The sequence below is a fragment of the Lynx canadensis genome, chromosome E1, assembly GCF_007474595.2.
Source record: "Lynx canadensis isolate LIC74 chromosome E1, mLynCan4.pri.v2, whole genome shotgun sequence".
NCBI classification, from domain to species: Eukaryota; Metazoa; Chordata; class Mammalia; order Carnivora; family Felidae; genus Lynx; species Lynx canadensis.
This window is the reverse complement of record NC_044316.2, coordinates 37,763,404-37,790,922: the sequence shown is the minus strand read 5'-3', so window position 1 is coordinate 37,790,922 and position 27,519 is coordinate 37,763,404. Positions and strand designations below refer to the sequence as shown.

At 53.5% G+C, this 27,519-nt stretch overlaps 2 protein-coding genes across 5 annotated transcripts; one reads left to right on the top strand and one right to left on the bottom strand.

The window, feature by feature from the left end:
- Positions 1 to 641: 641 nt before the first annotated feature.
- On the bottom strand, positions 642 to 5,163 carry RPL19 (ribosomal protein L19). The gene is made up of 6 exons (XM_030296242.1): positions 5,071 to 5,163; positions 4,032 to 4,138; positions 2,619 to 2,741; positions 1,872 to 1,992; positions 1,216 to 1,326; positions 642 to 846 (listed from the first exon to the last, which is right to left on the bottom strand). Exons 1-6 carry the CDS (start codon positions 5,073 to 5,075, stop codon positions 723 to 725), a joined length of 591 nt encoding a protein of 196 aa, XP_030152102.1. The 5' UTR covers positions 5,076 to 5,163; the 3' UTR covers positions 642 to 722.
- Positions 5,164 to 7,757: 2,594 nt separating this feature from the next.
- Positions 7,758 to 27,513, top strand: CACNB1 (calcium voltage-gated channel auxiliary subunit beta 1). Of its 4 annotated transcripts, none has more exons than XM_030296573.1 (14): positions 7,758 to 8,015; positions 10,472 to 10,558; positions 14,044 to 14,163; positions 15,032 to 15,154; positions 15,618 to 15,754; positions 15,972 to 16,048; positions 17,444 to 17,463; positions 17,744 to 17,824; positions 18,245 to 18,303; positions 18,469 to 18,578; positions 18,724 to 18,875; positions 22,130 to 22,225; positions 22,651 to 22,836; positions 24,744 to 27,513. In XM_030296573.1, exons 1-14 carry the CDS (start codon positions 7,932 to 7,934, stop codon positions 25,206 to 25,208), a joined length of 1,797 nt encoding a protein of 598 aa, XP_030152433.1. In that variant the 5' UTR covers positions 7,758 to 7,931; the 3' UTR covers positions 25,209 to 27,513. The 4 variants fall into 4 exon arrangements, with proteins under 4 accessions (XP_030152433.1, XP_030152432.1, XP_030152436.1 ...); XM_030296572.1 differs by lacking the exon at positions 17,444 to 17,463 and adding an exon at positions 16,461 to 16,615; XM_030296576.1 differs by lacking the exons at positions 17,444 to 17,463; positions 24,744 to 27,513 and adding an exon at positions 16,461 to 16,615 and having other exon boundaries at positions 22,651 to 23,046.
- The last annotated feature ends 6 nt before the right edge of the window (positions 27,514 to 27,519 follow it).

Here is a 27,519-nt window from a genome sequence, read left to right as displayed (position 1 = left end):
TCAAACTCACGACCCCTAGTTTAAGAGTTGCATGCTCTTCCTACTGAGCCAGCCAGGAGCCCCCAAAAATCCTTTTGGTAGGAAAAAAGTTTAGGAATTGGGATGCTCCAAAGACCTCAAGGTCTTTTGGGGAGCTTGGGATGGGGTCGGCAGTTAAAGTCCAGGTGGCATAGATTCTGGGCTGGTGGCAGCGGAGTTCTAGCATAGACTTCAACCCTGGACCCCAGGGCACAGTTGGCAAGTGCATGCATATTACTTTCTGATGACTTTGTATAAACAATGTGACAATTGATGTCACAACTTCTGTTGGTTCCCCATCAACATTTTACACCACTTCCGACATGTCCCCCACTGCCTGCCGTGAAGGGCAGTTTTCAAGCACAGGATTTTGGAGGCTTGGGTAGAAGCCATTCTTCCCCTCCCTTCAGATTAAGCCCTATACTCAACTAAAACAAGATAAAAACAAAAAACCCTCTCTCCCACGGATGGAGGGACACAAGCACAACCAGATGCTGGGAGTCAAGGAAGAAAGGAAGCAGGCACCCAGGAAAGGCCGGCATCCCAATGCTCAGTGTGGTTAGTTCTGACCCTCTAAATAGTGAAGACCAACCACACGGCCAAAAACTCCGGACGCAGAGAAAGACAGGTAAAGATTTGTTTTATTCAAGAACTGATCTGTGTTGCTGCCAAAGTCACTATGTACAGACAACAGAGAGGAGATTTTATTTCTTGGTCTCTTCCTCCTTGGACAGAGTCTTGATGATTTCCTCCTTCTTGGCCTGGAGCCTCTCTTCACGGCGCTTGCGTGCTTCCTTGGTCTTAGATCTGCGGGCCTCAGCCTGGTCACTGGATGATGGAAGAGAAAAGATGGGTCAGTTTGAGAATGAATGAGCTGCTCAGTATACAGAAGCACAGGCCCAGACCTCTCCCTTTGAGCCTAGTCAGCTTGAGGAATGAGTCATCAGGGCCACCAAGAGCTCCTGCTTCCACTAACCCAGTCCCTACCCTGCAATGATGGTAGGTGGTGTAGGGAACAGAGGAGGACAGATTTCTAATACAACAGCTATGATCTGGACAGACTGCTGTCTGACAGACAAGCTGTCAAAGCAAGTCAAAATTATACATTAGTGTATTTCAAATGTCTCAGAAGAACCTTTGTAATAAAGATCAAAGAACCTGCCCCCACGACAGAGGCCAATTCCTGAAAAAACTTACGCCAGAAGCTTCTTGCGAGCCTTGTCTGCCTTCAGCTTGTGGATGTGCTCCATGAGAATCCGCTTGTTTTTGAACACATTACCCTTCACTTTCAGGTACAAGCTGTGATACCTGCAGGGTGTAAGGCGCAGAGGCTCTGGTCAGTGATGGGATCAGAGGCTGGCCCACGTCTGCTCCTCTACACCAAGTCCCTAAGTATGCGAGGTTCCTTTCCTCTCTGTTCTGTACGGACTGTTTCCCCCAAACCAAGACTTTTTGTGCAGTTTCCAGATACAAGAGGTTGCCTGGCAGGTAAGTTCAATTTTTGGGTTATTCTGATGGTGTGTGTTTTGGGGGAGGAGGGGGTAGGCAGACAACAAAGGACAGAATGGAAGAATTTTTCTTAAAAAGGCCTAAGACAGGAGTGCCTGGGTGGTTCAGTCCGTTAAGCATTCGACCCCATAATTTCGGCCCAGGTCATGGTCTCGAGGTTCGTGGACGAAGCCCCGTAGGATTCTCTCTCCCTGTCTCTCAAAATAAACATTAAAAATATTAACAAACGTTAAGACACGGCTCCCTCCCCAAGGCCAATGGAGGCAGATTGCGGGTCTGTTCAGAGAACAAGCTGTCAAGAGTACCAAATGAGTCTCAGTGGGCCAAGAAGAGGGTGTGCTTACATGTGGCGGTCAATCTTCTTAGATTCACGGTATCTTCTAAGCAGCCGGCGCAGAATCCTCATCCTCCTCATCCAGGTTACCTTCTCAGGCATTCGGGCATTGGCAGTACCCTTTCTCTTACCTGTAGGGAAGAGAAGTTAAGCCCACTGTAGTGCCCCTGGGTCTCAAGTCCATTACTAGAGCCAGCTGACCGGTCACAAGGACAGCTACCAATTTCTAATAGACTTTATAATTCACTCAGTCATGTGGCAAGTGCCCGAACTCATTTTCAGTACTATTAATTCCATTTTACAGATAATGAGACTAAGCATTTCTTTCATTTATTCATTTTAAGGAAGCCTCAACAAGGCTACTATTCCCCATTCACTTGGTGCATAACGTGTGTGTGACAGGGTGTGCACCGAGGCAGTATGGTAAGTTAAAGGCGGTGTGACCTTCACCTCCCTAAATTATCCTAACCCTAGAAAGTAGTTTTAGAATTTGCTGGGCAACGTTTTCAAATACCCAATAGAATCCTTGGCATAGTGTAGGGGCTCAATAAACAGGACCTCTTTTTACTAATACCTTCAACTCCAACACTATCGTCAACTTTCTGATTTGCACACAAAGAAAGCTCACCAAATATCAAGGAGTAAGAAAAGGGCTTAAGAGGAGACAAAACGGGGCGGGGTAGACCCTGGATGTAGCTCAGTCTAGACTCAGGCAGCTCTAATTTGAGTCTTGGAGAAAGGGGAAGAACACACTTACCAATGCCCATATGTCTGCCCTTCCGGCGGGCCAAAGTGTTTTTCCGGCATCGAGCCCGGGAATGGACAGTCACAGGTTTCCGGATGATCAGCCCATCTTTGATCAGTTTCCGGATCTGCTGACCTGGGAAAACATAATGTATATAGTCAGTGTGCTGGGGCCTAGCCCCAAGAATACCAGTCACGATCCAGAGTCCAAACAGGACAAGCCAGGGACATCGCTCACATCCCTGGCCCAGTGGGCTCAAAAATGATACAAATACTAGAACTTCTGCTTGTTTCTCTTCTGTTAAGATTTTCCCCCCTATCTCTCGAGATGTTTTAGAGCACACTCAAATTTTATGTACTTAGGGACGTGTGATCAAAAGTGTGCAGATATGGCCTAGTCCTTCAGATCCTGTCTCAACTATTACCCACTGTTCTGAAGATTAGGATATTTTGAGCACATATTACAATGCCACAAATTTAAACTGGTTAAGGAATTCCCTGATATTGACCAACCTTCTTTGCTTGACCAAACTTTCGTCAGGCTCCCAAACCACCTCGTAGGCCCACCTGTGCACTTCCTTGTAAATTCTAGTTTTTTTAAGAAGCCTGCTTAAGTCAATTTAATTAAGCAGAAGCCCCTACCCCTGATAGCAGATCAGTTTCTTCATCCACCAACATTTCCTAGGCAATGCCTGATCATCCCGGCCTGGTCTTTAGCAACAACCCAGTTAGCTCAGTTTAGCCAGAATCCCCCTTGACACTAAGGTTTCCTTTTAATAATCTTCCATACACTGACCCTCACATCACCCTCCTTCGCCATGAATTCCTACTTGACCATGCTATGTTCAGACTGGACAGCAATCTGTCCCCCAGTGTAAAATCCCACTGCAGTGGTCCTACACTTGCAGCAATGGTCCTGAATAAAGCCTGCCTTACTATCTTTAACCAAGATCGTTGAACACTTTTTTCTGCAACAATGACTACATGGAAGTAATGTGGGTTATGTTGCTATCTGCAGGATTGACACCTGTTTAACTGCCTTGAATAATCATATGCCACGCGGCCTTTGCTAAAGCCTGAGGCCCCAGGTCTGCCCAATCCATCACTTCATCGTTTCTCTGGCCACCTCTACTCCCAGTCCTTGTACCGTCTCCTCAAAACTCCTTCACGTAGCTGTAAAACAGAATATCAACTCTAGCAATAATCATAAATACGACATTGGGTTGTTTCATTGACTTCTATCCTGTCATTCTGGCAAATGGCAGGGACAGGACCTCTGGCATCTCCAAATTTCTTGGACCCTCCATTTTAGAAAACCCCAGACTATGAGCTTTCCTAGGTTTGTTAAGAGTCAATACAATCGTGAAATCTTTCATCTCATAAAGAACGAGGAAGGGATAAGGTGAAGAAGATCCCAAGAACTCACGGGAGTTGGCATTGGCGATTTCATTTGTCTCATTGGGATCCAACCAGACCTTCTTTTTGCCACAGCGGAGGACACTGGAGGCAAGCCTCTTCTGAAGCCTGAGCATACTGTGACAAACAGAAAATACTATCAGGCCCTGGAATCCATTCCAGGGCAAAAACGAGCATCCCCAGCAAGACCTGCCTTCCAATCATTTAATGTTGTGAAACATACAACATGGAAAGTGGATGATGTGCAGGCTCTCAGTATTCAGGGCAAACATCTCTTTCTCCAACCCCATATTAAGTATCTTTCCTATAGCAAGACCTTTGTTAAACCCTGTGCTGGGCATTCCTGTGGGGCAACGGGCTGTCCTGGAATGAAAACAAAGCCCAAGCTATTCCCTAACTTTTCTGCCTCAGGCTTCTCCTCTGGAAAAAGAGGTAAAACCGGATAAAATTGGATGAAGAGGGGGCTTCTGCCCTTCCTGGACTAAGCTCTAAAAACAAGCGTCTAATGTGAAGAGTCCGAGGCCGGTGTATCTGGTTTGCTAATCCTTTGCTTCTTGGGTCAGTTTTCGTCTTACCACAGTAATAAACTTATGTTCTGCTAGCCTTAAGAGTTTTCTTATGTACCGTCCATGGGGTGGAAGGCGTTAAAGTGCTAGGGATCGCCTCACTCCAAGCAGTCTTGAGGCCCGCGGCCTACGAGAGACGTGTCCTACGTCACATGGAAGCAGAGACCGGCTCCGATTCGGGGCACCCAGCTAGTAAGGTGACCACAGCCTAGTCCCCGCCGCAGCCCTTCCTCTGCCTGCGCAGGTCACCCGCGATCCGTATGGGGCACGGGGCCCTCCCTCCCCGCGGCCTAGAGTTCTCGGGACGCTCTCCCCCATCTCCTCGAGGCCGGGGCCTAGTGTGCTCCGGCCTAGCCCAAGCTCCGGGACCGGCTGCTTCAGGGCAGCCTCCACCTCATCTCTCCCACCCGGGGCCGTGGAAGGAAGCCCTGTCGCCCTCCCGCACCTCCGGTCAGCTAGAATCAGAGGCCCACGCGCCCTCACCTCATGGCTGCGGCCGCAGCGCCGAAAGGAAAGAACTCGCTCTGGCCAGGCTCCTCCCATTATCTGTGAAGGGGAGAGCCCATCCCCTTCTCCGCTTTCGCCATATTCCCCTCCGGTCCTTTCATCTCCTGCCACCCTAAACTTACTCTTATCCTCTGTGAATACCGAGATAATACAAGCGTAATCTCGGGAATCTGTTTTAAACTTAAAAACATACAAAATATACCCTCTCGGTGAGGCAAAGTGGTATAGCCCGACTTCCTACTAGGCATGCGCAGCAAGCGTACCTGATCACGTGGGTAATGGAAGCCGGAAGTTACGACTGGATGGGCGCAGGCGGGTTGTAGTTTTGCTGGAGTGGCCTATTCTTTGCAGGCGTCCTGGATTCTCAGGAATGATGTTTTATTAGCGAGGCGGGGCGGGGCGGAGGTGGGGGGGTTGGAATTAGTGAATGGAGTGAGAGAAGATAACGAGCGTAGAGATCAGTTAAGAGAAACCTTTTATTCACTGTCGCAGTACATTGGGAACCCGTGCAGCACAGGGTAGATCACCAAAGACACTAGTTTATGTTTTTGCGCCACTGCAGTCCTTTATCTCTTAGTGTTTCAGTTTGCTCCTTTGTAAAGTGTACGTAATCCTAATATTTCTGTCATCCCTTGTGAAAACCATATGAGTTAATTTGCAAAGGAGGACATGAAGACAAGCTCCTTGGTGATGGGAACCAGTCTTGTTTGGCTCACACTGTCTGTACTACAGGAGGCATGGGGCTCTGCATATAGTAAGCATTTGAGAAATAGTGCATTGGCTGAGTGAATGAATACTTGTGAAAGTTAAAAAAAAAATGGAATGACAGGGACATCCATAGTTCTTTTCTCCTGCTCTTAAACACCCAATGCAAAAACCTGAAGAGAGTATTCTAGGGTTCAAGAAACCTAGATTTGAGTCCTGGGTATAACTACTTGTTTGGCTCTATCTAATCACCCATCTCTATCATTTGAACTTTCCTGGTTGCTAAAGAGCTGAGGAGAGGAAGAAAAGCAAAATTTATGCCACTTCTTCAGAACAACACAGTTGATGTCATTCTCATTTTACAGCTGAGTGAGGTAGAAGAGATTGAAAATCCAGGTCTTTCCAAATTCAGTATTCATGCTTTCTCTCTCACACCAGGTTCTCTTGTGTCCAAGGGACAGATTAAACCCCTGCTTAGGGTTGGATCTGTTCATAGAACAACGCTGACGTACTTCATCCTTACTCACCCTCAAAGTAATGTAATCAGAGAAATGACTTAATCGGCCATCCACTTGTAGAACCCAGGGTGAGAAGGAGTCAGTGTATTCCACAGTTTCTCCTCCAGCAGGAGACAGCAGGCTGGCCTTTATATTCAGGTCACTGAACCTGGGCAAATCTTGTCCATTCTCCTTCTCATCTCCCCTCTTTGAGAAGCAAGGAAGGGATAGAGAGGTAACAGTTCCTCCTGTCATGATATGACAGACCTCTGTTCAGCGTCTTACAGCATCTCCAAACATCTAAGGAGTCCTCATTTAATTTCATTCTCCCTCATCCTCCCAGTAATCCCAGGTGACAAAGACACCACAGTATGGGCAACCCCATTTTACAGAAGTGTAGTGACTTTTCCAGGGCCACACAACCAGAAATAGCCTGAGCCAAATTGACACTAGAGTTTTGTTTTGTTTTTCTGAAACTTACCTCTATGCCCAATGTGGGGCTGGAACTCACAACCTTGACATAGAGTCGCATGCTTTACCTACTGAGCCAGCCAGGCACCCTAACACCAGAATGCTTGCTAGAATCCCCTAGTCCTCTTCTCTCCATAGGTAGTGGTGGGTGGGGTCCAGGCCTTGGATATTTGTCCCCAAATCGAGGATGAAGGGGGGAGAATTCTAGGTCAAAAGTCACTAGATCTGATTTTAGCTACTTTCCTCTCTCAACTCCGCATTTCTTCCTACCCTTTCCTCTCTTTTCCAAGGAGCAGGGACCTTGCCTTCTGGAAGGTCTGGGGGGATTCTAGGGACTAGGGCAGAAAGACCCCTGGGTCTCTGGGATTTCTTGTTGTCTGTGATGGGGACTCCCTTTGGACATCCTTCTCACCCCAGCCTCAGCCTCGGGTTGGCTGACCCGCGGGCCGTCACGGTCCTGTCGGAGGGAGTGGGCCCTTCCGGTTTGGTTCAAGTCAGTCTAGGCCTACACCGGGGAGAAAGGGGTTAACGCCAGGTCCCAGGATCAAAGGGATCGGGAAGTTCCGGCGGCCCCCACTGGAGTGGAATGGGCAGACCTGCTAAGTGAGAGTGGTTTGGGACGGAAACGGGGGGCCGTGCCAATCCGCGCTTCACCTCCATCAGCGCTTGGCATCCACTGGTAAACCGCGCCCCCCCCCCCCCCCCCCGCCCCAAGGCAGGGTTTCACTCCTCCCTCCACCCCTGTACCCGGAGTGAGCCACCTTCTCCCCGGGCCGGTCGGAGGCCGGCGCTCACCCCCTCCCGGAGCCAGGAGGGGCGTGCCTCCCTCCGGCTGCCCTCCCATTGTCTGTGCGGAGCCTGCTGAGGGGCTGCGAGGGGCGGGGCCGGGGCGGGCGGAGGGAGGGAGGGCGGAGGGAAGGAGGGGCAGGTGGGAGCGGAGGGGGCGGGGGGAGATGCTGAGCCTTCAGGGGCGGAGGAGGCGGCGGCGGCAGAGGAGAGAGCGGGAGGAGGGACGGGAGGCTGGAACAGGGCAGCCGAAGGCCGGGCCAGGTGGCTGGAGCGGGTGCCGGCCGCGCTGCGCTGCTCTCGGTTCCGACGGCCTCTTTCATGCGCTGAGGGCGCCCGGCTGGGCCGGGCCGGCGGCCGGAGGGGAGGCTCCTCTCCATGGTCCAGAAGACCAGCATGTCCCGGAGCCCTTACCCACCCTCCCAGGAGATCCCCATGGAGGTCTTCGACCCCAGCCCGCAGGTGAGGTGTGGTGGCCGGGCCCGAGGGCAGGGGGGCCGCTCCCGCGGACCTTGTGGGGTCGGCTCGAGGGACGCCGGGGAAGAAGGAGTTATGTGCCCGGCGAGGAGGGGCGAGGGGCGCCTGCGCGCCCCCAATCCCTGCGGGTTAATGATTGATGGGCGCTTGGCCCGGAGTTGGGCTGCGGTTTGGCGGAGCGGGGAGGGGGCGATCGGGCCTCCTGTCACCCTCGCCTCGGCTCCCCCGCGTCAGGGTCTCTGCTGCTTGGGTACCGGCTCCATGGGTTGAGAGTGGGGGTGCTGGCGGGGCAGCCGGGGGTTGAGGGAGGCTGGAGAGCGAGCTCAGGCAAAGGGGGCGACGCAGAGCACGCTCAGGGGCGCCAGGCGGGGGTGGGTGGGGCGGGGGAGGTACCGGGTGATGGCCGAGGCGATGGTCAGGGCGGTGCCAGCAGGCCTTCGGAGCCGCAGACACTGGCCTTAGAGGGTGGGGAAGGGGCCAGCCCTGGGCTAGACGCCCCCCATCCTGGCACCTCAGCTACATCCTTCTTTTGGACCAGCTTCCCTACCCCAACACCCACGTTATCTTTCCTACTCCACCCCCCTCCCCTCCCCAGCCTTAGAAAACGCCTCCAAAGTTTGGAAAGTTGGATGGATGCCAACTCACTGTCCTGGAGGGGAAGACGCTGTGTTACCTGGGTGGTGGGGGGTGTCTGCCGCCCCACCCCTACTCACACTTACCTGCAACCTGGGTTATCCCCAGGAAGGGGCATTCTTGGGTGTGGTGTGTACCCATGGAGTGACCAGCAGTATCTGGGCTGGCTGGTTAGGGTCTGGGGTGGTCGTACCAAGGGATTTCTCTGGGACAAGGCCATTCTCTAATCTGGCAACACTCCAAGGCTAGGATACCATTAACTCTTTTCTTGCCAGTGTAGAGCAACTGTAACCACCATGATAATGTGGTTGATGGGCATGGCGGTGGGGGGGAGCAGGTTAGACCTAAAAATACCTCCCTTCTCCACCCCAGGCCCCTTGGAGCCTGGAGGCAGCTGACTGGAGCCTTCCTTTCAGCTGTCCCTTGTCTCTCTGGGTGCCACTCCCTTTTCCCATCCTGGGGTGGTGGTGGTGGTGGTGTGAAAGAGAGTCTGGGGCTCACTGAAGGATCCTCTTAAGTTTGTAGGGATCCTCAGTCCTAGAGTTTGGGTATTTGTCTGGTTTGAGAGAAGGGGATGGGAGGGAGGATTTTTGAAGGGTTCCCAGGTACCCTTCTCTCCCATTTATCCATGCTCCTTGTACTCAGGCCTAAGGAACCAGAGCCCCTAATGTGACCATATCTAATCTAGCTTCTTTGGCAAAGAAACTCTAGGATTGACAGTGGGGGCAAGGGCTTGGAGGGCCTGAACCCTCAATCATCCCGCCCTACTTTGGAATGGCCTGGGGCCACGTGTGTATATGAGTTAAGGAGGGCAAGGAAGCAGCCCCCTTTACAGGAGGCCTGGAAATACCTGAATGTGTGGCCGCTCGAGAGAGGTCAGACAGGGTCCACTCCACCCAAGCCAGGAGCCCAGCCAGTGAGACTGAGCCAGCCTACCCCAGGAAACAGTGGGGGTTGTGTCCCAGGCTTGTCTTGGGGCAGGGCCAAGGGGCATTGAACTTGATGCAGCCTGGTGGGGACCATGGGGACGGGGCGTAGGCGGTGGCAGCCAGGGGTTAGACAGTGGAAGCTTGATCCCTTTCCCCAAGGGGAGGGGTGTGACCACTGATTGTGAGGAGGGGGCTGAGGAAAAGTCCTGTGGGGTCGGGTTGAGGGCTGCCCACTGGAGTGGGTTGGGGTTAGATGTTTCCTTTCTGAATACAGTTCCATGTCCCCCCCCAGCCCCCTCCCCGGAAATCTAGTTTGGGGTCTCCCAGGGCTGAGAGCTGCCACTCCCCTCCCCACTCTGCGGAAAAATGAAGGCAAGATTCGGTCACAGGAAGAGCTAAGCTGGGCCTGGGTTGGCGATTCCTCTTCTCTCTGGGGGCTACAGGCATACTCGGCCCCCCTGCTCCAGCTAAGGGGGAAAGGGAGGGGGACTCTCCCCAGCTCTCTCTGCCCCCCTAACACTGCAGGCAGCCTCTCCCTTCCCAGGAGGCCTCTGCAGCCTGCCCAGCATCTTAATTAGCTTTGCTGCCTAATGAGCCTCCAGCTTCTCAGCGCCTCCCCGTTCCCAGCCTCTCTGGCTTGGTTTGGGGGTTTCCGTGTGTGCTTCCTGGGGCTCTCTTGCACTGTCCCCCACCCCAGGGCTGTGGTCTGGGCCTTCCCTCCCCTTAGGGCTGTACCATCTCAGGAAGAAGATGGGGGGAAGGGTTGTTCAGATCAGGGGCTGATATTCCCAAGGCTTGGCTGTAGCTCTGGGCTTGATGGGATGAGGGTTGGGAAAGGCCCTTTCTGATTCCACTCTTGTCCCTTCCTGGCTTCTCCAGGGCAAATACAGCAAGAGGAAAGGGCGGTTCAAAAGGTCGGATGGGAGCACGTCCTCGGATACGACATCCAACAGTTTTGTCCGCCAGGTAATGGGGAGGCTGGGCTGAGAGAAAGGAGGTGGCTGGTTGGTGGAGACCAGCATTAGTGAGCTGGATCTGAGGCTTTCTCCAGGCACCCACCCCCATGTCATTTGTCACCTGCCTGGAACCACCGGATCACCCTTACCTCCATGACCTCTGCATATACTGTCAGCTGCACCCACTCCCTCAGCCCCCGCCCCGCCCCTCCCCCAGCTCCAGGCACCAGCCCCTGCTGCCTGCCTGCGTCATCTCTTTCAGGGACAGCCTGCCTCCTTCTAGCTTGCTTCGGGCTGTCACCCACTCCCCCTGCCGGCTGTCTGCTTCCATGTCCTCCCCCAGAATCTGTGACAGCGTGGGGTAGAAGCAGAGCCCAAGAAATGTAGAGCCAGGTCATCTGGGTCCCTGGAGCCGTGGGTAGGTAAGGGTCAGGGAAAGGCCCACGGCATGTCCAGCTATGACTGGTCTTTAATATGCAGAAAGTGTGTTGGTGGTGGTGAGGGCAGGAGGGAGTTGGTTTCAGAGAGCAGCACCCCTGAGCGAAGGGAGATAAGTGGATAGCTTTCTGGGGTCTTCTGTTCTCAGTCGGGAAGATGCCATTCTCCTCTGTGTTCTCACTCTCAACCCCAGGCCATCTCAGGCTCAGGGAGAGGCAGCCAGAGAGGCATGTGGTTGCTATGACTACAGAGCATCTCAACAAAGCCTGGTACCCAAAAAAGGCGAGAGAGGCTTGGGATCAGACAAGGAAAGGGAGTGTGCCAAAGAGGAAACGGGCAGGGCATATGAGGGCAGAGGACAGTAGGGAGGTCAGCCCCCCTTGGGCTGGAGAGAGAGAGAGAGGTGCCACGCAGATCCACCACAGATTGGAGTGAGCTCTTCTTTTTGATTCTTCTCTCTCCACGACGGTTGGCACCTGTGAGCTCAGGCCTGACTTGAGAGGGTCAGACAGGGAGCCCTTCATCCCAGCATCTTCCAAGTACACAGACGGATAAGAAGTCCTTTCTTCAGTCTTTTCCTCGTTCCTCCTGTTGCAGGGCTGGACCAGGGCCAGGGCTAGGAGGAATGACACTGTGCTCGGTGTGACGCCTCTTGACAGAGAAGGGCCTTGGTTCCTTCACTGTTTGCCACCACAGGGGATCAGACCCCAGCCTCTAATCCTTCCTCCTCTCAGCTCCCTCTCTCTGACCCCCAGTAGGTGGCGGGGAGTGGGGGAGCAGGCCTTGCCACATCTCTGAGCTAAATATACCCTAGCAGTTTGCACATGTAGCAACTCTGCTTGTAACCTGAGCCCCCCGGGGGAACGGGCAGTTTGGGCCACCCCCTAGGCCAGCAGGGCCAGGCACTGAGGGTGCCGGGATGGAGGCGCCCAGCCGGACCCTCGTAGTGGTGAGCTAGGGATGGGGTAGGGATGGGTGGGAGCAGCCCCAAAGGGAAAGCTGGTGGGGGGGGTGCTCACCCCAGCCTGTCTCCTTGTCTCCTCACCATTCCTGCTCCTGCTCCTTGTCTCTGTGCGCGCATGTCTGTGTGTGTGCGTGTGTGCATATGTGTGTTAGGATCAGTACATGTCTCTCAGTCACACTGTCTCTGGGTCTGTTTCTCTGGCTCTCTGGGCATCTGTCTCCCTGACCCTGAGTACTCCCCTCAGGAGGGGTGGAGAGTGGTAGATTAGCTGGTTTTTGCTCTCCTTCCTCTTTGTCTCTTTTCTTTTGTAAATTTTACATCCAAATTAGGTAGCATATAGTGCAACAATAATTTCAGGAGTAGATTCCTTAATGTCCCTTACCCATTTAGCCCATCCCGCCTCCCACAACCCCTCCAGGAACCCTCTGTTTGTTCTCCATATTTAAGAGTCTCATGTTTTGTCCCCCTCCTTGTTTTTATATTCTTTTTGCTTCCCTTCCCTTACGTTCATCTGTTTTATATCGTGAAGTCCTCATATGAGTGAAGTCCCATGATTTTTGCCGTTCTCTGACTAATTTCGCTTGGCATAACACCCTCCACTTCCGTCCACGTCGTTGCAAATGGCAAGGTTTCATTCTTTTTGATTGCCGAGCACTACTCCAGTGTATATATACCACACCTTCTTTATCCACTCATCCATCGATGGACATTTGGGCTCTTTCCATACTTTGGCTGTTGTTGATCCTTCTTGTCTCTTTTCCACCTTCCATTAGCGTCTCCACCCCCACCCCGATCTTGGTGCCTTCACTGAGTCTCCCATTGTTGTGATCTGGCTGCTCAAGGAATGGGCAACCTCACTAGCTAATGACCAGGTCCCTCTGGGGGAGGTGGGACTTCGTTTTTTCCTCTTTCGTAGGTCCCCTCCTTACCAAGCTAATGGGCATTCCTGGCCAAGTGACCCTTTCATGGCCTCAGGAAAGAACCGTCACATGTCTGCAGTGCTGCTCTTTCCCCACATCACCTCCCGCCCCTGTAGCAACACCACCACTTCCCAGTCACACAAATTCACACCTCCTGGATCCTGCCCTCACGTGCCACACATCGTCAGGGACACTGACACCTCGGGCGCTCCCCTGTTTGCGCTCATGTGCCCCTTTATGCATTCAGTCATGTATATCCAGCACATACCATAGAATGCACCCTTCTAAACACATTTGAAGTTGCACATCCAAGCACGCCTGTGAATAAGCATGTTCATTGACACTTTGGGTCTGGACAGGTTACATGTCTCACACATGTGCCCGCATCCCTGACAGAGTTTCTTGTGCTCTGGGATGGTCAGTGTGGTCAAGGCCAGCTTCCTGGCCTAGCCAGACTTCTGGGCCTGCCTTACCCCGAGCAGCCAGCAGCCCTAGTATTGGAGAGAGGGCCTGCCCCCTGTTCCTGCTCTTAACTTGCCTCTTTTGCCTGCACTACCCCAGGAATCTTGGGTTCTCTTTTGGATCTCGTGAGAGCCTGAGGGTTAGGGCTCCTCTGATTCTGGCCAGAGAAGTAGGATTCTATCTTCCCTCACCGTTGAGCAGAAGATAGCAAAAGTTTTGGCGGCTCCGTCATGCAGAGCAAGAGCAGGCTGCCCTCTGCCCACAGCGCAGAGACCTCAGGCCTAAGCTGGTGGCTACTGTCCCTGGAAGGACTCAGTGGGCCTCTGCTGAGTCTATCTCAGCTGGTGCTGGGGGCAGGGGAGGGAAGGAGGAACTGGGAGTGGAGACTCGTCCCCTGGCACTCCTCCCCTGCGCTGTGCCCCTATCAGGTTCCCACCCCTCCCTGGGCCCCAAGCAGCTGTCCTTGGATCTGCCTTAACCCCCTGCTTGCTGCTGTCACCCTTCCTAGGGCCACACTTTCCCCAGGGGCCCGCAAATCTCAGTCCCTGGCTTCTCTCATCTAATGCCACCTTTTCCTAGCCCCTGTGGCATCACGCTGGGCTGGCTGGGGCTTGAGGCATCCACGATAGGTGGCTGGCACCTCTGTGCCTTCCGAGGCCCAGGAACTGGGAGGCAGTGTTGGCCCTGAGCTGGCCCTGTGTCTGTTTTCAGGGCTCAGCGGAGTCCTACACCAGCCGTCCATCGGACTCTGACGTGTCTCTGGAGGAGGACCGGGAAGCCTTAAGGAAGGAGGCAGAACGCCAGGCATTAGCCCAGCTCGAGAAAGCCAAGGTGAGAAATACAGAATCAGGGGGCTGTCCTGGCATTATTTCTCTCATCCCCAGGCCTTAGAGATGGCCTGGATAGACCCAGGGTCAAGTCTTGTCCTAGCCACTTCTTAGCTGGTGTACCCCAGGGCCTCGACGTGCCTCTGTCTTACAGCTGTAAAATGTGGGCTATAAAACTTGCCTTTTTAGATAGTATAAATAAGTGCCTGATAGTGTTTCTACACGTAATAAGAACTTGAGACTTTCGACTTCTTTCTGGAGTCATACTTCCTGGGCTAACTCTTCTTAGCTGTGTGATCTTAGGCAAGCCACTTAACCTTTCTGAACTTTAGTCTCATTCACTAAAATACAGATAATAATAGTAGTTAGCTTCCTTTTTGGTTCTTAAAAGATTTTAGTATTTTTCTTTTAAGTAACCCCTACACCCAATGTGGGGCTTGAGCTCACAACCCCGAGAACAAAGAGTCGCCCACTCCACTGACCTGAGCTTGCCGGAAGCCCCTAGTAGTTAACTTCCTAAGGTTTTTGTGATGCATAAGTGAGGTAATGCTTGTAAAGCATGTAACACGATGCGTGGAGCAGTAAATGATAGCTACCGTCATTATTATTATTATTACTAAGATTTTTCTGGGTGTCATTCTGGGCTAATACCTACCGTCCCCCGTGGCCCCCTCCATCCTGAGAAGGCTGAAGTCAATTTTTATTTTTTTATTGTGAACTTTAACATACATACAGGAACACTACTGAAACCACTCAGTATACATTTTAGCGATCAACCAAACAAACCTCCGCATCATGCCCCCACCTCCCCCCAGCACATTACATTGTGGTTTAACCCTCTGGTTGTTATCCTTCCCATGCACCTCCTCTAGACCAAGCCGGTGGCATTTGCTGTGAGGACAAATGTCGGCTACAACCCGTCTCCGGGGGATGAGGTGCCGGTGCAGGGAGTGGCCATCACCTTCGAGCCCAAGGACTTCCTGCACATCAAAGAGGTGGAGAGAGCACTTGGTATCTGGAAGGAGGGCAGGGGGTGGGTACCAGGAGATGGGCAGCCGGAGCTCCGAGCCAAGCAGAGCTTGGCGGAATCCGCTGTGTGACCTTAGACAAATCTCTTCACGTCTCTGAGCCTCTAATTTTCCCCGGTAAAATGGGGTGGCGATGCCCAGGTCACACAGTTGTTGAGAGGGTTTGTGACGAGGTCTGGAGGTGGAGAGGCGGCATGCAGGCACACGTAGGGGTCAGCATTTACTCCTCTCCCTGCCGTTCGAGGGTAGGGTGGGCACGTGGTGGGACAGGGATGTGCTGGGGGTAGGGTGGTCCACGGCACAGGCAGAGCCAGGGGCCGGCTCTTTGAAGGTGCCGCCTCCTGGGCAGGGTTGGCGGGTCCAGCAGCTGCTGGCTCGCCACTCCAATCTCCCTCTTGGTCTCTCCCACCCCACCCGCTGTTGTTTGCAGAAATACAATAACGACTGGTGGATTGGGCGACTGGTGAAGGAGGGCTGTGAGGTTGGCTTCATCCCCAGCCCCGTCAAACTGGACAGCCTGCGCCTTCTGCAGGAACAGAAGCTGCGCCAGAACCGCCTCAGCTCCAGGTGTCTAGCTGGGGACCGCAGAGAGGCCATCCAGCTGGGACTAGGCCTCGGGGGTTGATCCACTGCCCTGAGCGCACAGAGCTGCCTCCGGCATCACCAGTGGGGCTGGAGGGTCTCCAGGGGAGTGGGGGGCAGGCAGCACGGGAGAGAACAAGGCTCCCCCACCCTGACGCCCACCCCTCCGCTCACAGCTCCATTTGCCTCTCTGCCCACACAGCAAATCAGGTGACAACTCCAGCTCCAGCCTGGGAGACGTGGTGACTGGCACCCGCCGCCCCACGCCCCCTGCCAGTGGTAAGAGCCGTTGCCACCTTAGGGAACGGGGCCGGGGGGAGGCCGTTGGGAGGAGCTCCTCGGTGGGGTGGTCTCCCATCGCCTGTCCCCTCCTCTCCCTGCAGTAGGGGGCACCCCAGTCCCGAGTCCTCCAAATACACCCAGCGGTACCCCCTCCGTGAAGAGTAGGGTACCCCCCCAGCTGGGCCCATCCGCGCCCATTCTCTCATGTCTCTCCTTCCCATTTCTTTGGTAGCTCCGTCTCTCTGCCTCCCTCCCCCACCCCACCCCCATTCATTTCTCCTAGCTCTGTTCCATTCACCTCTTCTTCTCTCTTTTTTCCCCATCCCATCCCTGCCTTCTGTACTGTGTCTCCATGTCCATCCCACTCCTCCCCACCTCGCCTCCCTCCTCTCTCCTGACTGCGGTCCAGGTAATGAAATGACTAACTTAGCCTTTGAACTAGACCCCCTAGAGCTAGAGGACGAGGAGGCAGAGCTCGGGGAGCAGAGCGGCTCTGCCAAGACTAGTGTTAGCAGTGTCACCACCCCGCCACCCCATGGCAAACGCATCCCCTTCTTCAAGAAGGTAATTCTTGCTGGGCCCTGGCAAGGGGGCGAGGGGTCAGGGCCCAGCTCTGGGGCAGGAGGAGGGGACCAGGATGGATTCAGATGTGGTACCAGCCTGATTCTGTGGGGAGCAGGGCCTCCTGCCAAGGAGCAGGGAGCGGGTGGGGAATGGGCACAGCGGGCTCCACACACAACCCCACCCTGGCCCACCCTCCAGGAAGGGACGGTTCTTGCAGCTGAAACACCCCTGCTCTTGTCAGCCGGTACCCCCTGCCCCCACCACCCCTGGAATCAGGGTCTGGTGCTAATGAAACCTGGCCTCATCCCTCGCTAGCACTGGGATATTCTATGTCCTCGCCCCTGCATGCAAAGGAGACACTGTGATGGTGTCTCTTCTTTGGCCTCTGTGGACTCTGTGGGTCTAGGGTGGGCACATGAGGGTCTCCTGGCTGCATAGCAAGACGGTTAAAGGAACCTTTAAAATGGGAAGGTTCCTGGACTGCATTAGGGGTAGGAGATGGGCACCAAATTTGGGGCTGTCACCCTTCCCAGCTCTTTCCCAAGACCCAGAAAGGGGAAGGGTATGTCTGAATATTCCCAAATCCGCTGGATTGACTGTCAGCCCTCCCAGCCCTGATTTAGGGCCATCTCTGGCTCCCCCTTGGCATGGGGTCCCGTCCCCTCTCTCTGGCTCTGTCTGTCACTAACACGCATGCCCTGTTATCTCTCCTCGTCTGCCCGCTCTCCCTCCCTCTCTTGTCCTGGTTCCTTCCTTGCCCTCTGCCCCTGCCTGGGTGCCCTTCCCTCTCTCCCCCACCTCCCCACTCTTGGCAATCTCTGGACCCAGCCAAACAGAAGCAGAAGTCGGTGAGTATCACAGCTTTCTGTGTCCCCCTCCCCACCTCCTGGGATGAGCTAGTGGGACCTTCTAACACCCATTCTTGTGCCCTCCCCACCTCTCCCCCGTCCCACCCTTCTCTCAGCCTCCCTGATTCTCCTTGGCCATCCCTCCCCATCCCACCTCAATCCCCACATCTGGGCTCTGGGACCAGGGGGAGGAAAGAATGCATGGGGGAGCCTGGAGGCTGGGGAAGAGGGGCTAATGTCATCCCCACTCTGGGCTTTCCCTTCCCTGCTTCCCCCTCAGACAGAGCATGTGCCCCCCTATGACGTGGTACCTTCCATGAGGCCCATCATCCTGGTGGGACCGTCGCTCAAGGGCTATGAGGTAGGAGCTCCTAGAGGGGAGTGGACCCAGAGGGGCCCAGACCTCCAGAGAGATGCTACAGAGTTTCATACCCCAGACAGATCTCCTGGAAAGGCCCAGATTCCCAGGGTATCTCCCCAGAGGGCTACAGACCTAGAGGCCCAGAGGGGCCTGACCCACAGGGAGACCCATTCAGAAGTATCTGGTTCCCCCCTCCCAAGACCCCCCCCCCCCGAGAAGGGTCCCCCCCAGAGATACCACCTAGAAGAATCTTTGGAATCAGAGACCCCATTGGAAGCTCCTCACACCCAGAAAGAATTCCCCCACCCCCCTTAGAGGCCCATTTATCTCAGGAATTTGAGAAGAAAATAGAATGTGAGGGTGTAAATACTCAGCAGCCCACCCACACCTGACTTCTTCCCCCCCAACCCCCAACCTCAGGTTACAGATATGATGCAGAAAGCTTTATTTGACTTCTTGAAGCATCGATTTGATGGCAGGTAAGACCCCACTCTCACTCTAGTCCTGTGCTGCTGGGGATGGGCAGGGTGGCTTGAATGATGATTCTGGGACTCTTGGACTGAGGACTAGGACTTGGAGCCTTGGGAGTGGGCAGCGGATTCTAGCCCATCCTGACCCCTCAATCCCCCTGTCCCATCCCTCAGGATCTCCATCACTCGTGTGACAGCGGACATTTCCCTGGCTAAGCGCTCAGTCCTCAACAACCCTAGCAAACACATCATCATTGAGCGCTCCAACACACGCTCCAGCCTGGGTGAGCCCACCCTGCCACCCCCCTTCCGGGCCCAGACCTGGGAAGGGAGGGAGGGGGGGGGCATCTCCAGAAGTGTTCTATTGCCCACCGTCTCTTGGGGAGGCTCCCCTACATTCCCCCTTCCCCATGACTCCGTGTCTCCCAGCTGAGGTTCAGAGCGAGATCGAGCGAATCTTCGAGCTGGCCCGGACCCTTCAGTTGGTTGCTCTGGATGCTGACACCATCAACCACCCAGCCCAGCTCTCCAAGACCTCACTGGCCCCCATCATTGTTTACATCAAGATTACTTCTCCAAAGGTGGGTGCGGGAGCCTAACCCTAGTGGGGACAGTAGTGCTCTGGAGTCGGGTGGCCTATGTTTAAATCTCAGCAACTGCTTATTAATTCTGTGACTGAATCTCCCCGAGCCTTATTTGCCTGCTCGGTAAAACTCCATCAAATGGACATTGTGAAGATTGAACCTAATGTGAATGCTTAGCACTTAGCAAAGTGTCTGGTATAATGTGCTTCCTCATGTATTAGCTAGTATAAATACCATTAATAGGGTCATGCAGGCCAGTCCCCTGTCTCCACTCTGGTTGACCTCCCATCCTTGGTCGAGGAAACTGAAAGAATTCTGTGCTTTTTGTTGCAGTGTCACCCAACTGCTTGGCAGTTGGGAGGTCTTTACTGTCATTTGATTTTGTCCCTTTTTGCTGCACTGTCCTCACTTGGACCTTGATAGAGATGAATCGGTAGGAAGGCTAATTTACTTATTTTTCCTACTGCAGCTCTGTGAGTTTTTCCTCCTAGATGTTAGTGGGGGTTTGAGAAACGTGGAGGGCGAGTTCAGGTGCGGTATTTGAAGTTAGAAGATAGCACTGGGTTCAAGTCTTTATTAATTAATTCATTAATTAAATTTTGTTGTTTGGTTGTTGTTGTTGTTGTTGTTGTTGTTTATTGAGCTTGGGATCTCTGGGGGATTTATTTAGCCTCTGAGCCTCGGTTTCTTCACCTATAAAATGGGAATTAAAAACCCTCCCTTGTTATCGTTGAGAGGATTTCAGGTGATAATGTAAAGAGCCCAGAGTTCTCTCTGATTCATGGTGGCAACCAAGGGCGGTAACTCTCATTTCATGATGCTACCCAGTTCCTTAACCCTAACCTTTCTGAGTCCTCAGTTTCTGATGAGCTAAAAGGGAATGATAGGATTTAAGTACTTCCTGGGGTGGTTGAAAGGATCAAATGAAATAATGGATACAAAAGCACTTTGTGAGCTAGAAAGTAACAGATACTTCAATTTCTCCCGCTGGGCGGGCGCTGAGGTTGAGGGTGGGGACTCTGGAGCCAGAATGCCCAGAGTTTACCAGCGTTGCTGCTCCCCAGCTCTGTGCTCCTTTGGCAAACCCCCTAACTCCTCTGTGCCCGTTTCCTCGCCTGCAAAGTAGGGATCCTCAAATGGTGGTGGTGAGGATTGCATAAGTGAATTAACCAGGCAAAGTGCCTGGTACCTACCAAGTTCTACAGCTATTACTTTTTTATTTTTCTTTTTTTAAGATTTTTGTTTTGAGATGATTCCAAGTCTAGAGAAAAGCTGCCAGAATAGTACAAGAACTGCCATTCTTTTGACTGCCCTTCACTCAGATTCACTCATTTTTTAACAGCTTTATTGAGATAATTCCCACACCGTTCAATTCAGCCATTTAAAGTATATTATTCAATTTTCTTCAGATTCACTAATTTTGGACACTTTGCCACACTTACTTTATCTTTCTGTATATATGTATTGTTATGTGTATATATATATTTTTTCTGGACCATTTGAAAGTAAATTGCGGATATCATGTCTTTATTCCTAAATACCTCATCATGTATGTTTTAGCAGCGAGGATGTTAATTTATATAACCATAGTACAGTTGCCAAATTCAGGAAATATTATATTTTAAAATGTTTATTTATTTTTAAATGCTAATTTTTTTTATTTTATTTTTGAGAGACAGAGGGAGAGAGACAGAGAGAGAGAGACAGAGAGAGAGAGCGCGAGCGAGCACGGGTGGGGGAGGGGCAGAGAGAGAGGGAGACACAGAATCCGACGCAGGCTCCAGCCTCCCAGCTGTCAGCACAGAGCCCAAGGCGGGGCTCGAACCCACGAACCATGAGATCATGACCTGAGCCGAAGTCGGACACTCGACCGACTGAGCCACCCAGGCGCCCAAATGTTTATTTATTTATTTTTATTTTTTTTTCTTTACACAATTTATTTATTTATTTATTTCAATATATGAAGTTTATTGTCAAATTGGTTTCCATACAACACCCAGTGCTCAGTGCCAAATGTTTATTTTTAAGAGAGAGAGTGCACATGCATGAATGGGGGTAGGGGCAGAGAGAGAGGGGGGGCAGAGGATCTGAAGCAGGCTCTACGCTGACAACAGAGAGCCCCTGACAGCCGAAAGTCTGATACGGGGCTTGAACTTGAGAACTGTGAGATCATGACCTGAGCCAAGGTCGAACACTTAACTGACTGAGCCACCCAGGCGCCCCAAGAAATATTGTAAAACAGTCTGTCATTTTTCATCAGTTGTCTCAATAATGCCTTTTATGGCAATTTCCCCCTCAACCCAGGATCATGTGTTGCATTTAGTTGCTTTATCTCTTTAGCATTCTTTTTTTTAAACGTTTATTTATTTTTGAGACAGAGAGAGAGACAGAGCATGAACGGGGGAGGGGCAGAGAGAGGGGGAGACACAGAATTGGAAGCAGGCTCCAGGCTCCGAGCCATCAGCCCAGAGCCCGACGCGGGGCTCGAACTCACGGACCGTGAGATCGTGACCTGAGCTGAAGTCGGATGCTTAACCAACTGAGCCACCCAGGCGCCCCTTTTTAGCATTCTTAAACTGGAACATTTCCTCAGCCTGTCCTGGATTTTCATGACACCGACATCTTTAAAGAGTACAGATCACTGATTTAGTAGACTGTTCCTCAGTATGGGTTTGCTTGATATTTCATTGTGATGAGGTTCAGATTTTGCGTTTTTGGTGGGAATAGCACCAGAGTGATGTGTCTCTGTTGTGTAATTGGTGATGTTAACTTTGATCCTTTAGTTAAGGCTGTGGCTTTATGTTTAGCTATTATTTACCATTATCACTGGTAAATATTATCGTTATTGAGATGAGAGTAGCAATCGTGGCTCCCTAATGGGATTATTGTCTGGACAAAACGAATCGACCACGTAGAAAGCACAGCATGGTGCCTGTGTAGAGCAAGTGTCCCATAAAGGCTGGCTGCTGCTGTTAACGTGGAGATGTCTGCCTGGAGAATGAAGCTATGAAGAAGGTTAGAGGGTTCAGGAAGGAGAATCACCCTCTTTCAAACAGCCACTTCCCAGGAGAGCCTGAGCATTGTGGTAGGACGGACACGGGGCAGGGGAGGTCATTTCTGAAGACGTGGCCAGGGCTGAGAGTCCTCTAACATCCCCCCGGTTCTGACACACTGGGGCCAACCGGGACCCGCCTCTCTGATAGGATGTGTTGCGGGGTCCCTCTAGCTCTTCTTCTCTCCTCCCAAACCAGGTACTTCAGAGGCTCATCAAGTCCCGAGGGAAGTCTCAGTCCAAACACCTCAATGTCCAAATAGCGGCCTCAGAGAAGCTGGCGCAGTGTCCCCCGGTGAGTGCTCAGACCCAGGGAAAGGGAAAGGGGGACATCTGGGTTGTCCTGTTTCCTCTGGCCTGCGTCAGAGACAGAGTGACCAAGAGCACCAGGGTGGGGTCTGTTAGAGTGCCCTGGTCTTGAGGGGAAAAGGGTGCTGGACCCCGGAAGCACCACTTCTCTGTGGGGAGACAGGCCCCTCTTCCAGCTTAGGTTGCCTTCTACCTAGAATGAGAGAGTCGGGCTATTCTGGGTGCCAAGACCTTTGGCAGTTCTGACAATGTATGTATCTGAGAGTCCTCCGCTTCCTGGACATCCAGAGGTTTCTTTTTAACTTTGTCCTTCAACCCTTTGACTCCACCCACTGCACCCAGGCCACACCCCTCACCCCCTTGGTCACGCCCAGCTCATCCCAGCCCTGCCCCCTAACCCCGCCTCCACAGGAAATGTTTGACATCATCCTGGACGAGAACCAATTGGAGGATGCCTGCGAGCACTTGGCCGAATACTTGGAAGCCTATTGGAAGGCCACACACCCGCCCAGCAGCACTCCGCCCAATCCGCTGCTGAACCGCACCATGGCTACTGCAGCTCTGGCCGCCAGCCCCGCCCCTGTCTCCAACCTCCAGGTACAGGTGCTCACCTCACTCAGGAGAAATCTCAGCTTCTGGGGCGGGCTGGACGCCTCGCAGAGGGCCAGGTCGGTGCCCCAGCAGCAGGAGCACGCCATGTAGGTGTCCCATCCATCTCCCCTCCTGCCCAAGGCTCAGGACTGGAGCTCAGGGAACATGGGGAAGGAAGGGAAGAGCTTTATTTTGTAAAAAATGTGGTGAGTGGCAGCTTCTGGTGTCTGTGGTTTTTGATGGGTTTGGGGCTGGCTCGTGGTGCCTCCCTGGGCCTGGTCCCATAGGACTGTATCTGCTGCCCTAGGAGATTTTGGATATGAGGCTTGACTGGGGCCTTACTATGAGACAATTGACTAGGAAGAAAACATAAGGAAGACTGGTATTTTCATTCACTGGACTCCACACTCATTTCATTTTTATTTTTATTTATTTTTTAAAGTAATCTCTGCACCCAGTGTAGGGCTAGAACTCACGACCCCCAAGATGAAGAGTCACATGCTCTACCAACTGACCCAGCCAGGTGCCCCCACACCCATTTTAGACCCCACAGAGGTCACAGCATTTTAGACCCAACAGAGCTAGGGCCCTCAGACCCAGGGAATCCCACGGAGCAGGGCCATTAAACCCAAAGAGACTGTCTCCTCTCCCAGAGCCCTAATCCCAGGAGTTTCCTCAGAGGGGCCCCAGAATGAAGTATCTTCTATGAGTTGATGCCATACCTCCCATCTTTCTCCTGGTGAAACACATTCCAGGGAAGGCCCTCCTGTGGGTGCCCTGCCCTGGCTCAGCCTCCTCCCATGGGAGCTGCTTCCCATCTCTGAGCTCGCACCACTATTTGGTTCTAGATTAGAGCCAGGAGAAAGCCAAGAAATCATTCTAAAACCATTGCTTTTCAAATTTGTTTTCAGTAACAGCCCATTTGTTCATTGCAACTTACAAGGAACCTCAGTATATAAAGTGTCCTTGCTCTACTCGGAGGGAGCTGGTGGCTTAGCTTCCATTTCACCTCCTCAGGGACCCCTGAAGCACTTTGTGCCCTTCCCACTCCACCCTCGGTCTCCAGGGAACAGCTTAGAAACTGCTGGTCTAATCCCTATCACACCACCACAGAGAAACTGAGCCGTAGAGAGGAGAGTCATTTGCTCAGGGTCACACAGCTTGAAGTGGCAGGGGATGGGACCAGAACCCAGGCCTTCTTGCACCTCACCCAACCACCTCCATGGTGACAGTGACCATCAGATCACCTTCATGTGGCATTTGGTGCTGAGGATGTTGGGCCACCTCATTGTCTCTACTGGGGGATAGAGACCCATTGGCTTTCTCCAGCCTGCTGCTTCGATCTTTGCTGGGGGCACACGGGAATCTCATCAACCTTGGAAACTTTGTTCTCTGACTAGGGACTGGCTAGGGGAAAGCGTAGGGGTTCTGGGTGCCTGCGGTTGGGGTCTGGTTTGGGCTGAAGGAGCTGGGGTTAGTGAGCTCTGAGCTGAAATTCCCTGAGTATATTTGGAAAACTGGGGCAGTGACTAACCCAATCAACCACTAACAAGTGGCGATACTAATGAGCTGTTAATGATGATTTAGCCCAAGACAGCATTAATGACGTGCATTGAGGAAGCAATGACAAATTGTTCGTGGGCTCTCTACCATGGTTACCGGAAGAGTTCGTGCCTCCTCATGTCTTATGAATGTTGGGTGCCTCCCGTCCCAGTAGAGGAGTAAATGCCCAGAGGTCTGTCCTCTGGCTGGGCTGTAGAGCCGTTTGCCTGACTGCCCATCCCCTAGAGCCAGTACCCACCTCCTGTAGCCAGGCTGCGTATCTTGGTGCCGTTACTAACCTGCCTTGCTTTGTTGTGTCTCTTTCACCCCTGCCTGATCTGCATGGTGTGTGCTGTCCGTCTGCTAACCAGGGACCCTACCTTGCTTCCGGGGACCAGTCGCTGGAACGGGCCACCGGGGAGCACGCCAGCGTGCACGAGTACCCGGGGGAGCTGGGCCAGCCCCCAGGCCTTTATCCCAGCAGCCACCCACCAGGCCGGGCGGGCACCCTTCGGGCACTGTCTCGCCAAGACACGTTTGATGCCGACACCTCTGGCAACCGAAACTCTGCCTACACGGAGCTGGGAGACTCATGTGTGGACATGGAAACTGACCCCTCAGAGGGCCCAGGGCTTGGAGACCCTGCAGGGGGCAGCACCCCACCAGCCCGGCAGGGATCCTGGGAGGATGAGGAAGAAGACTGTGAAGAGGAGCTGACCGACAACCGGAACCGCGGCCGGAATAAGGCCCGCTACTGCGCAGAGGGTGGGGGTCCAGTTTTGGGGCGCAACAAGAATGAGCTGGAAGGTTGGGGGCGAGGTGTCTACATCCGCTGAGAAGCAGGGGCCACACAGTGGGGGGAAGGGCTCTGAGCCCGGGGGAGGGGCGGGACAGAGGGGCTCACCACAGGGATGTATCTTTCCTCCAGGGGGCGCTGTCTCCCACCTTTCAGATGCCTTTGCTCGATTTTTGGGGTTTCTTTGGTGGTAGCATCCCACCTCCTGGGATAACTTTAAGCCCCAACTGTAGGTTTTTCACTTACCTGCTGTGGATGGATAGGGGGATGCCCACCTTTCTGCAGTGTCCCCTCTTCCCCACATCAGGGGGCTCTCTCCCCTCACTCCCAGAGAAAAGGTGCACTTCCTTAACTCTACTTGGGGCTCTAAATAAGGGTCCTACATGGGGTAGCCCTTTCTTTCCCCAACCTGGAGTATTTGGGAAGGGTGGGGGGGCTTTTCCTGGAGAGGGAGACCACAGACTCTTTCCCACGAGGGCTCTCTTCCCCAAACCCCAGGTCCAGAGTCCTTCACCGTGCCCACCCCTTCCCCAGCTTCCTGGCAGCGTTGTCTGGTGGGTGGAAGCTATGGAACGGAAGCCCCATGGGGAGCTTGTCTTGGGGAGGGGTCTGGGTAGAAGGGGATAGGCATCAGATGTAGTGCCCTCTGCCTGCCCAGGACCTAGACCCCTGAGGAGTGGGCAGCCCGAGACACTGCTACCCACCCCACCACTTCCATGCCTCAGCCTTCGCCTACCCCAGGAATGAGCTTTGCCTACAACATCCTTTGCCTACTGCCGTCTGAAGAGGGGGGCCCCTCTGCGTCTGAGCCCCCCACCCTGTTTCACCTGGGTGTGGCACCCATGGAACACTTTAGTCCGCCTCATTTTGAAACCAAAAAACTGCTCCTTCACTCTCACCCGGAGGCCCCAGGGGAGAGGCCCTGGGGGTGGGTGCCCAAGAGGCGATCACCACCCCAGCGGTTGCCTCGGGACCTCGGATCTCCCCTGGGGGGCTTGGCTGCTGCTGCTGCTCCGGATTTGCCTCTTGTGACCCTGTCCTTTACCCCTGTCCACTCCCTCTGGGAGAGGCCTTGGTACCCCCTCTGCCCTGGAGTGTCCCTCTGCCTAGCATCCCTACAGCCCAGCAGCCCTGCCCCTCTCCAGCACCCAGCTGGGCCAGAGAGAGCCGATTGTGCCAACGAGGACTGGGCCCTGCCCGGCTGCCCGCCTCAGGGATGGGCACCTCATGCCTGTCTCGCCACCTCCTGTGCCAATGTTGTCCCACCCCCCCACCTGGGGTGGGGTGCAGCTTCCACTTACTGGTTAGAAGACACCACTGCCCAACCTTCCTCCCTCCCTGTCTGGTGTCCTGTGCCCCCATCTGTCTGTCTGTTTGTCTGTACTCCCCTAGAAGTATTTTGCCACATATAAAACCGCCGTCCTGTCCTTTGCAGCTGCCTCCCGAGCCTGCTTTTTTTGTTCCTGCCACACGGTGGCCGGCCGGGCATGTGGGAGTTGCCCACATGCAGGGGGAGAGGTAGAGGTGGGCGCAGGAAGCTGTGCCCCAAGTTGTTTGCTCAGCAGGAGAGATGGTACTTTGTTTTGTGGCTCTGATGCATTATGATCAAGCTTGATGGGAGCTGTGTGGCCGGTTTCCCCTTCCCATTCAAGCCAGCCCCAAGTCTTAACCTGTTACCCCGTAAGTAGAGCCAGGAAAAATGCAAAGCTGAGGTGGAGAGATGGGGTGTCGCGGGCACTATTCAGTGGGTAAGATCCAGACCCACTGGCACGATGTCTTAAGGGCATGTGCTCGTTCTTCTCCTGTGGCCTCTACTGCTTCCCAACACCTGAGAGAGAGCGGCTGAGTTCCTACCAGCTCCCTCATCCACTGATGCCCCGCTAGCCAGCTTTGGGAGAGGGGAAGAGGTCTACTTGGGGGGCGGGGGAGAGAGAACGGGGACTCCCCCAGCCCCAGCCTGAGAACATCAAGAAGGACAAAGTCAGCAGGTGACATTACCAGCTGGCAGGATGTGGACCTCTGACCGTTGTGACTGCTCTCACCTGTGTCTCCCTCACATGGCACTCGCCATGGCATTTCTCCATTCTCTTGGTTCTTGTTTCTGGGATGGTGGACCTGGGGAACTAGAGCTCCTGGGTCCCTCATCTGAATGCTTCTGCCCAAAGTGTGTATGTGTGTGTGTGTGTGTGTGTAGGGCAACAGACATCTAGGCCTTTCAGGTGAGGAGTTAACAGACCCAAGTGACTGGCCCAAGGTCCCTGGGAGTTGATGGCAAAGACTGCTGGGATTGGATTCCAGTCTGCCTCCCAGCCTAGCTCTCACCCCACTGCCTTTCAATGGAATCAATCCTT

Coding starts and splice junctions, on each gene's coding strand:
- RPL19 (XM_030296242.1), bottom strand. Junction 2,742..4,031: donor AATCGCCAATGCCAACTCCC/GTGAGTTCTTGG, acceptor ATGTTTTCCCAG/GTCAGCAGATCCGGAAACTG. Junction 847..1,215: donor GCTCGCAAGAAGCTTCTGGC/GTAAGTTTTTTC, acceptor TCCATCATCCAG/TGACCAGGCTGAGGCCCGCA.
- CACNB1 (XM_030296572.1), top strand. CDS start 7,932: ATGGTCCAGAAGACCAGCATGTCCCGGAGCCCTTACCCACCCTCCCAG. Junction 10,559..14,043: donor CCAACAGTTTTGTCCGCCAG/GTAATGGGGAGG, acceptor GTCTGTTTTCAG/GGCTCAGCGGAGTCCTACAC. Junction 16,049..16,460: donor CCCCACGCCCCCTGCCAGTG/GTAAGAGCCGTT, acceptor ACTGCGGTCCAG/GTAATGAAATGACTAACTTA.